The sequence below is a fragment of the Octodon degus genome, unplaced genomic scaffold, assembly GCF_000260255.1.
Source record: "Octodon degus isolate 3935 unplaced genomic scaffold, OctDeg1.0 scaffold00167, whole genome shotgun sequence".
NCBI classification, from domain to species: Eukaryota; Metazoa; Chordata; class Mammalia; order Rodentia; family Octodontidae; genus Octodon; species Octodon degus.
Genome location: NW_004524743.1, coordinates 3,428,941 through 3,439,721, shown reverse-complemented (window position 1 = coordinate 3,439,721; position 10,781 = coordinate 3,428,941). Strand labels below are relative to the sequence as shown.

At 41.5% G+C, this 10,781-nt stretch overlaps 1 protein-coding gene across 3 annotated transcripts in view; it reads right to left on the bottom strand.

Moving 5' to 3' along the window:
* Miga1 (mitoguardin 1) overlaps positions 1-10,781 on the bottom strand; it is an 87,619-nt gene that overhangs the window by 48,750 nt on the left and 28,088 nt on the right. For all 3 annotated transcript variants that reach the window (XM_023703276.1, XM_023703277.1, XM_023703278.1), the window contains exons 6-7: positions 9,289-9,422; positions 8,055-8,178 (exon numbers count right to left, since the gene is read on the bottom strand). In XM_023703276.1, the coding sequence (XP_023559044.1) occupies positions 8,055-8,178; positions 9,289-9,422 (258 nt within the window). The remainder of the gene's footprint in view (positions 1-8,054; positions 8,179-9,288; positions 9,423-10,781) is intronic.

The window sequence follows — 10,781 nt, the reverse complement described above, 5'->3', positions numbered from 1 at the left end:
AAGAATGTATGCAATGTGTTAATTATTGAAACTGTCCTACCAATTTGATTTGAAACTGTCTCATTGCTATTTGTTTATCAATAAAATTATGGAAAAAAAAAAAAAACGTAAGCCCCAAGCAAGATGTGGTGGCGCACACCTGTAATCTCAGCACTCAGAAGGCTGAAACAGGAGAAGCACTATCAGCTGAAGGCCAACCTAGTCTACAAAGGACATTCAAGACCAAGCAGCCTAGACTACAAAGTAAGACATTGTCTCAAAAAAAATAGTATAAATCATAAAACAAAAATTAAGATTAAGTAATGTTCAGAAAACTAAATACTAATTAAATAAAAATTAAATGTTTCCAAAAAAAAAAAAAAAAAAAAGCCCAGAGACATGCATATCAGGAGACAAAACACATGACAAAGGGGTATTTCAAATTAATGAAAAAATTACTCACTGAGTGATGCTGAGGCAACTGGCTATCCAAATGTTAAAAACATCTTTGGAGGGCTGGTGAGATGGCTCAGTGGTCTAAAGCACCTACTTAGAACAAGCTAAGCTAAGCTAAGCAAAAGCACAGGGACCACGGTTCAATCCCCAGCACCACATGCCAGCCAGCCCCGCCCCCTGGTGGGCTGAACTGGCCACACACACACACACACACACACAATAAATAAATAAATTAATTAAAAAAAAATCTTTGGAGATGTAAATATTAAACCCCTAAATTTTAAACTCTCTAAAGAAAATATTTAAAAATTATCTTTAAAGCTTTTAAAAAATATACACAAAGTATAAACCACAAAGGAAAGTCTGATAAAAGTGGCTCAATACTATAGTTAAAAACCTTGTCAGGTATGGTGGCATACATCTGTAATCTCAGCACTGGAGAGGCTGAGGCAGAAAGACCAATCCACATTCAAGGCCAGCCTGGGCTATTACATAGTGAATTCAGCCTAAATTACATAGCGAGACCCTGTCTCAAAAAGACAAAAGGAAGAAAAGTTTTCAAAACTCAACAGATACTTATAGCTGGGCATGGTGGTGCACACCTATAATCCCAGCACTCGGGAGGCTGAGGCTGGAGGATCATTTTGAGTTCAAGACCAGCGTGAGCTACAAAGTTGAGCTCAAGGCAGTCTGAACTGCATAGTGAAACTGTCTCAAAAAGACAAATATAAAAATAATCTTAAAAATATAAGTAAATACAGAAATCAAATTTCATAAAACAAATAAGTGTATGTATGTCTGAGTGTGTGTATACTATGTATACTTCTACATAGGTGTTGCATGTGGATGTGTGTTTACTTATACATATATATGTGTATTATTTTATGTTAGCTACAACCCTCTAAAGTGATTTCATGACCACTAATGGGCCACTACTGCAATTTAAAAACTGTCCTATCACTACTTTTGACATTAAGCATGAAAACCTGTCCTAAAGGAATGTCTGTTAATGTGCCCAAGGAAACATATGGAAGAATGTCCACTGGAACATGAACACACACACACACACACACACACACACACACACACACGAGTTTATGACAGCAAAAGAAAAAGACTCAGATTTCTTCAACTGTATCTGAGCTGGGTGTGGCAGCACACACCTGTCATCCCAGCTACATGGTGAAGTCAAGGCCAGCCTCTACTACATAGTGAGATTCTGCCTAAAAAAAAGAAAAAAAAAAAAAAACCTGCATCTGTAATAATATAGTTCTTCTAAAAAATCCAAAGCATACATGGCAAAATATTAGTATTTGATAAAATTTTTAAAGCTATGCTACATATTTTGTTTGTAAGAAGGAAAAAGCACAAGAACTCTAGATGAGCTTTTGCTAAGCAGCCCAGGCTGAACTCCAACTCCTGGTCCCCCAGCCTCAGCTTCTGCACACAGGGCTGATGGGTACACACAGGGCCATCAAGCCCAGGTCAGCACAGGAACTTATGGGAAAACAAAGCCAACCACTGCCAAGAAACCTTACAGAGGAAAACAGGGAACAAAGTAAAGCCCCAATAGTTTTTCTGCTTTTACACTGAGAAGTAAACTTAGTGGCAAGCAGTACTAAAAAGTAATTAAGTGATTGTTAGTAATTTGATGTACTAAATGAAAATAGACATGAACCATACATTTTATTTTACTTATACCATTTTAAAAAGTCTTGACTAAATTTCTACTTCACTAAAAACAATGTTTAATAAACTAAAATTATGATACAAATTTACTTAAACTTATTGCAGAAAATCTTAATGTCACATCTTACCTATCTAACCACCCATGTACCTATCCTTCAACATTACTTGAAAGCTCTTGTAAGCAGAAATGCCATGAGAATCAGCTGCTCAACTAAGAAATACATCTGTTTCATATTATCAACTCCAAAACTGTGATTTCAGTAGATCTGGACTGAAGCTTAGGAATCCATATTTCTTAAAAGCTACAAGGGTGATTCTGGTATTTCTGGTCAGTCCTACAGCTCTGTTAATATCTACACTGTATGGAAGTAATATTATAGGTATTGAAAAAACTGAAAAACTATGCCATCTATCCACAGGTCTGTAAGGTCTGGAGGTGAGGTGGAGATTAGGGCACAGCAAAGCAGCTGCATAACCAGGCAAGACCAGTCAGCTGCAGAGATTTGAGAACCAGAGATGGGCACAGAGCAGCAGCTCCAGAGCCCACGCCCAACCCCATCAGGCATGCTGTGAGCAATCCTTGGGGTACAGTGTCTCCATAAGAACACACTGAGCTCTCCCTCTCCTGGCTCAACATCAAGTAGGTTTTTGCTGGCCTGGCTTTAATCTGATACTCTGGTGGCTGCTGGGAGACTCCTCCTCAGCCGCCCTCCCTCTGCAGGGTACACAGCTTGGCCTGCTTTACCTGGCCTACACTCACTCTGCACAACCCTCCTTTTCAGAGCTCCTTTTCTCCCCAAGCACTTCTTTTTCTTCTTCATTTACCCTACATAAACTTTCCCTTTTATTGTTTGTTCCACCAAATTCTTTGAGTGGGGCACTAAGAGCCTGTCCAGAAAGGACTGATGGTCACAATACCTGGTCACAAAGAAAGTATGTGCAGAGATGGCTGTACTGCACTGCACAAAGAAGCCAGTGCCATTGAGGAAAGGGCAGAGCCACCCCACCTTGCTATTCCTAGGCCCATCTAGCCAGCCCCAAGTTGCCCCCTTCACCTGGCCATCTGCTTCTTGGAGGGGAACAACAGCTCAGCTAATGCTGAAAAGCCCAGTGCCACTAAGGAGGTAGAGGAGGCAGAGGAAAATGCCCACAGGTGGCCTTGGGTGTGCAACAGTGTGCTAGCTCTCCACCCTCTAGAGAAAGGCCTGGCCTGCAGTGTCAACATCCCTGTGCTGGGTTTCCAGTGCCAGGTCTCAAGGTGGGGTGCTGCAGGGTAGCTAGGAACTTGCTCTGCATTCTGAGCTCTTCTCCAGAGAACTATTTCGGAAGGGAAAAAGTCATAGGAAGCCTTACCACATTGTCCAACCCAGATATTAAGAAAAAAAGACCCAAAAAGTTAGTACTATTTTATAATTTAAAAAGTACAAATGATAGGGCCAGCAAGATAGCTCAGCAGGTTAAAGCACCTGCTTAGGCAGAAGCAGGGACCAGGATTCAATCCCCAGTGTGCCTGCTGGGCCAGCCCCTGGGGCATACTGAGTCTATGATTGAGACAGTGTGGTGATGGGTGCCCATAATCCTAGTGCTTGGGAGGCTGAAAACAGGAGGATCACTATGAGTCCAATCTGTGTAGTGAGACCCTACAGACCCTGTACTAAACATATATTTTTTTTAAAAAAGGATGGCTTTTTGTCTTCTCAATTTATTCAGAGCCCAGAGGCAGAAGAGTCTCTGAATGCTACCCCAAAGTCCAGCAAGCACCATCACGAAAGAACAGAGAGGCAAGACTTCCTCTGGCTTGAAATGCAAATGCATGGAGAAGTTGCTCTGGATGAAAGTGTGTTCTCTAAGCAACAGAAAGAAAGCAAAAGTTCAGAGTACACTGGGCCAGGCAAAGGAGCAGCATCAGCAGAATCAAGGAGTAAAACTTACTAAACACCTGGAATTGATTACATAACTAAAATCTGCAGGATAACATTTCAGTTCAGGAAGAGATTTCGTTCCATTGAGCTAGAGTATGAGTGAAACAGGAAAAAAATAAATAAATATAAAAAGGAAAGTTGGTCTCCTCGGTGAAAGTGGCAAATTGAGAGTTGTATGCCAAGGAGGCAGCTCTAGGACAGGAGCAGAAACAGCGGAAAGCAAGGCTGCAGGAGCCCAGCAGGAGGCCTGGGCACTGAGCACAGATCAACACCAGGCACGCAGACAAGGGGCAGTGACTGAGCAGCCCAGGAGGCAGAATGGACAGAGGTTGCTAAGGTATGGGATGTCTGGCCAAAGAGAACAGAGCTGGTTCGGTACATGGTTAGTTTCTTCCATCCATTGCAAGATCAAAGATCAAGGAAAGTCAACACTCTTACCTACGTCTAGCATAATCACTCTGCAAACCTTCCAGATGTTACCTATTTTTCTTCTTCTTCTTTTTTTTTTTTTTCAGAACCAGGGATTGAACTCAGGCCCTTATGCTTGCCAGGGAAGCGTTTATTCTACTGAGCCATCTCCCTGGCCCCCTATTTTTCTAACACAGAGGAAAAGCAGATTTAACAGAAACATTTATTTTTTCAAATAAATAACCATGGTCAAAATATCTTGTGTCAATCAATGCAAATATATTTTACTACTACAAATCAAATGAGAAAAATCAAATGAATTCCCAGGATAAAAATGACGCTGTGTGGAGGACGTAACAGAACAGGGCCCGTCCACCTAGCCTAAATCCCAGGGAGCAGAAGCCAGATGGAAATGTGCCGCCCTCTAGTGATGCCAACTCCTCACACCTCACACGGAGCCTTCTCAGCAGCCAGTAGGGAAAACTCTCATTACCAGAAAGCTAATGCAAGTCTTCCTTTACTTGTGATGGACTATAATAAGAGAAATGGAACAAATAACTACTGAGTAAGCCAGTAGTAGTTTTGGTGCACAGAGCTTAGAAATATATCTAATACTCAGAATGGTTCAGGAAATGCTGGCAAAGGACTGGGTAACAAAATTAATTACAAAATATGGGATGTTTACATTTTATGGAAGGAAGTTATTCCTTAAAACCTAGCTCATTAAAAAAAAAAAAAAAGTTTCTAAAGACAGGGTCTCGCTTTGTAGTAGCCCAAGCCGGCCCTGAATTCACTGTGTAGCCCATGCTGGTCTCTAACTCACAGTGCTCCTCCTGCCTCAGCCTACCCTGTGCTAGTAGGCCAGGCATGTGCCACCATGGCTACTTCAATACTTGGTTGAAATTCAATCCTGAGCCTCTTAAAGCATTAGTTAGGCTCCCTTGACTTAGGACTACTAGCTATTAGCTAGCTGCCTCTCAGAAACATAAATGTATAAAATGAATTTGGGTTTAGGGAATGAGAAAACAACAGAATTTTAAGTCACTTTGATTAATATCAAGTAACAGATACAATTGAGCTACTCTCTTACTGTCACCTTGGCCAGAGTCAGCTCTTTCAATCCAAAAGTCCAAACATGGAAACCTGCAACGCCCGAATAATCATAAGGAAAAAATAGAACTGCTTTGTCACTGGGAAGCTCCAGGCAGCTGGGGGCCAAGGCACTGCGAGGCTGCAGGGAAAGCAAGTAGCTGGTGGCCGAGGACAAGCAGGTAAGTAAGAATGGGGCAGGGGCATGCATTCACTCTACTCCTGGACTAACTAAACATCTAGGCTGCACACGGGTCCTATTCTAAAGCCCCTATTAGCATTCCAAATTCCTCAGAAACAATCTGAAGACCCCAGAAAGGAAGCCCTCAGAACAGAAGTGTTCTTATCCAGAAGCAATGGGAACCCAAGTAGAGGCTCTGGGGAAGCAGCCAATCAACCTTCACATCCTGAAAATCCCGACACAGATGCTGTCAATTTCTGAGAGGCCACAAAATAAAAAAACTCTGGGCATACGCAACAGAACCCCAGACTCACATCCCCAAACTAAGGAAGCAAGAGCTACTTGTGTTCCTCAACACAAGGCTGAAGAGACTGCAAGCAGAGATGGGCACTGCTGAGGCAAAGCGCTCCTAGAGGAAGATGTGAGAAACCTCAGACCTTCTTCTTTCTCCCTCCTCGCATTTCCAGTTTTTTTTCTTTTTCTCTGTGCCTTTTCCTGTCACTTTTCTATACCCTGGTTTCTCTTCAGATCATACACATCTTTCGCTTTTTACTTTCCTATCTTTTCCACTATGCTATTCACATTTTTTTTTTTTTTTTTTTTTTTTTTTTTGCGGAACCAGGGATTGAACTCAGACCCTTGTGCTTGCCAGGGAAGCGCTTATTCCACTGAGCCATCTCCCCATCTCCCCGGCCTGCTATTCACATTTCTTTTAAAAATTTTCTCTGTTTTTGGGCCAGGGAGACAGCTCAGTAGAGTAAGCGCTTGCCTGGCATGTGCAGGGTCCTGAGTTCAATCCCTGGTACGCAAAAAAAAAAAGTCTCTGCTTTTTATTCTAATGAAAATTACAAAGGAAATTATAGAAAAATAGAGCTTTTAATTTTTATTTTTATTTTTTTTTTTTTTTTGAGACAAAGTTTTGCCATGTAGCCCAGGCTGCCCTTGAACACTACATATGCTGGGTGCTGGGATTGCCAGAAATTATATTTTTTGATATATTACCAACCTCTTTTCCCAGTCTGAGATCTCCTAAACATATCAAAGCACTATATCTATGCTAATATAAGAAATCATTAAAAATACTTGTTACATAAATACTATTTGGTGACAACAATATGAAAAAGTAAAGATCCAAGTTAATGGACAGTATAGTGAGTGCAATGGCACACTCAGGAGGCCAAGGCAGGAGAATCGCCACAAGCTCAGAGCCAGCCTGAACTACATGACAAGGCCTTATCTCCAAAAAAAAGAAGAAACTTATTTTGAGATAGGGTCTAAGGAAATTCACTAGGTTGGCCTCTAATCTGTGATCCTCTTGCCTGAGCCTCCCTGTATAACTAGATTATAGGCCAAAGCCACTGTGTACTCAGTTAGAGTTTATTTTTTTATTAAAAAATATGATTTTTGTCTTATTTCCCTTTTTAGGGACATTTACAGAAGTTGAAGAACAATTTTAATTGTTCCTTCCTTTTAATCTTTTGAAAGGGAAAGTAAAGAGAATTAAGATATGTTATGCACATGTACCAACTCTCCATGATGTATAATCATTACAAACTGAACCCTAAGGGCTGGGGAGATGGCTCAGTAGAATAAGCGCTTGCCTGGCAAGCGCAGGGCCCTGAATTCAATCCCCAGTACTGCAAAAAACAAACAAACAAACAAACAAAAAAACATATACTAACAAAAATATTTTTAAATATTTCATTGAAGAAGTTTCTCAAGATACTTTTCTCTTTAAAACAGGAAGCAAAAATAATGGCATAGGGCCAGTGAGATAGCTCAGTGACTAAGCACCTGCTTGGCAAGCACAGGGACCGGGGTTCAATCCCTGGCACCACATGCCATGCCCCCCCCCCGGGTATGCTAAACCTGCCACTGAGACCAGGTGTGGTGGTACATGCCTATAATCCCAGCAATGGGGACGCTGCAAACAGGAAGATCATTACAAGTCTGAGGGGCATAGTGAGACCCTGTACCAAAGACACGAAAAAAGTAATAATAATAATGGTATATAAGCCAGGTATGGTGGTACACACCTATAATCCCAATACTCAGAAGCCTGAGGCAGGAAGATCACTGTGAATCTGAAGCCAGCTTAGGCTACAGAGTGGGACCCTGTCTCAAAAAGCAGAGGGGGAAAAAAAAGGGGCAGCAGCAAGATATATATCATGTATAGCTACAAATTCCCTATAACAAATGTGACCATTATGTATATCTAAGGGTTGGGGGTGTAGTTCAGTGGTAGAGTGCTTGCCTAACATTATGTATATAAAAAATGTACTAATGAAGTTTTTTTAAACTGCAAAAATAAACAAATCAGCCCATCTTACCAGTATCATTGGCAAGGGAATCAGGGCCAGATCCCCCCAGGGTAGCTTCAAACTCCTCCTGGAGACGATATGCTCTCTGCAGCAGAGCTTCTAGTTTATGGATAAACTCGGTACTGATAATGTCCTACAAAGAGAAGAACACATAGAAGTATTAAAATTCTAAACAGAAACTGTTTATTTTTAAATAAAAGATGGGGAAAGAGAAGGAAATAAAAAAAACTACTATCAGGGACTGGGAAGATAGCTCAGTGGTCTACGTGCCTGCCTGGTAAGCATATGGATCTGGGTTTGATCCCTGGTACCACACGCCACGCCAGCCCTGCACTGTGCCAGCCACTGAAATGGCATAGTGGTGCATGCCTGAAATCCCAGTGCTGGGGAGGCTGAGACAGGAGAATCCCTACGAGTCTGAGCTGCGTAATGAGACTGTACCAAATAAATAAATAAATCTTAAAAAAAAAAACTACTGTCAGGCAGTAGGAAAAGTATCATAATGGAAATCATGAGATCTAGGATCTAGTTGTATCTTTGGCAAAATGATCTCAGGTCTGAGAGATTCAGTTTATCTGGAAATGAAGCAGCCAGACTAGCCCAGGGCTTCCTGGAGGAAGGTCCTGGGCCATCAGCGTCACTGTCATTGGGACACATTAGAAAAGCAGTTGTCTTGGGTCGCCACATCCTAATGAATTACACACCTTGCTGTGGGGTCGCTGAGCCTATTTCAGCAAGCCCTCCAGGTGATTACCAAATGTGTGGATTAGTGGTCCACCAAAATGATCAGTAAGGACTAGTCCAATTTTCCTCTATCTGACTTCTATGAATACAACACTTGAGCAAACGCACAAAACGGGTTTTTCAAAACTTCGTAAGGCTGAGCACAATGGTACACACCTGGAACCCCAGCTACTTGGGAGACCAGGCAGGGGGATAGCAAGCTCACGGCCAGCCTTGGCTGCAAGACCCCATATCTCCAAAACAGGGACTGGGTACTGAGGATGTAGTTTAGTGATCCTTGGGCTCAATCCCAAGCACTGAAAAGAACTTCCTAGAATACATACAGTAAGTTGGTGGGATGAATGATAACTAACTGAACAAAAAACACCCAGTGACTCCTTCACATAGCCCAGAGGGAGATAAAAAGGTCCTGTCAAATGCCAGAGATGAAGGACACTCCATTAACACTGAAGATGGCGCCACTCTTCCAATAAGAGCCAATCTCCAGAAACCCCCTTACATCCACACTCTCCTCTGCGATGGCATCTCCTGCACCCAGTTTAATGGAGCCGCAGGCATCCTCCTCAGCCTGTCTGTTGCGGAAGGTTAGTGCTTGCTCCCACCGACGCAGCGCCTCTTCAAACAATTCCATACCTAGAGAGTAAGAACAAATCACAAATAAGGAAAATCAAGGCCAAAGTAAAATTATTTGGAGTCCGGAATGCTTTCATATAGTATCAGTAACAGCATAGTCTTCCTGTAATTTTGGCACCAATTTTTTTTTTCTTTTTGAGATAGGGTCTTGCTATGTGATTCAGGCTGGCCTTCAGCTCACTTTATAGTCCAGGCTGGTCTCAAACTCCCAAGGATCCTCCTGCCTCAGTCTCCTGAGTGCTGGGACCAAATCGTAATTTTATACTCCTTATTTCACAGTAGATCTTAATTTCCCAAAATGTTCTGGGCCTACGGTTCTAGTCCACCAAGACTCAAGACAGAAAATAGTCAATGTTTTCGTTCTTATTTTTAAAAAATAACTCAAATGTGGCCAGTTGTGGTGGTGCATGTCTATAATCCCAGCACTCAAGAGGCTAAGGCAGGAAGACTGAGTTCAAGGCCAACCTCAGCTACACAGTGAGTTCAGGATCATCCAAAACTACTTAATGAAACCAAGTCTCAAAAAACAAACCAGAACAAAAGAAACACAAAAAACCTTCAAGGGGCCAGGGAGATGGCTCAGTAGAATAAGGGCTTGCTTGGCAAGTGCAAGGGCCTGAGTTCAATCCCCTGTTTCGCAAAAAAAAAAAAAAAAAAACCTATGATACTATGAATTTTTCTAGAACATTATTAACATCTAAAGTTCAATGTTAATGGTTAATTTTTAGAGTTATATAACTATATTTCAAAATGTCCTTCTAAATAGAAAAAAACACAACTTCTATCAGGTTTGTAAATTGTCAGAAGAAAGTAGTAAACCTGAAACAGTAGCATAAAATTCCAAAATGAACTGTTTATCACCAGGTGTGGTGTCGCATGCCTATAATCCCTGCAATCAGGAGGCTGAGGCGGGACTGAGACAGGGTGAGTTTGAGGCCAGACAGGGCTACATAGTGAATGAGTTTAAAGCCTGCTGAAGCTACATAGTAAGACCCAGGCTCAAAAAAAAAAAAGGAAAAAAAAAAACCTTTATCATATTTTTCCCATAAATGGTATCCTAAAGCACAATTATCTCATTTTGCTGATTTAGATGGATAAATTGGTTGTCAGAATTAAAATCTGCAGCCTGGCATGGTGGCGCACACCTGCAATCCCAGCACTGGGGAGGCTGAGGCAGGAGGACCGTTATGAATTCAAAATGAAGAAAAGAATCCAGACAAGATAGTCTCAAAATGTTTTTAGGACATAGTATGTAAAGACTATGTGTTCTCTAAAGTCACTACTTCAGTTATCTGTAGAATCTAGACCCCTAAACAAATCTTCAAATGCAAGATAGTCTTTTTTTTTTTTTTTAATTTT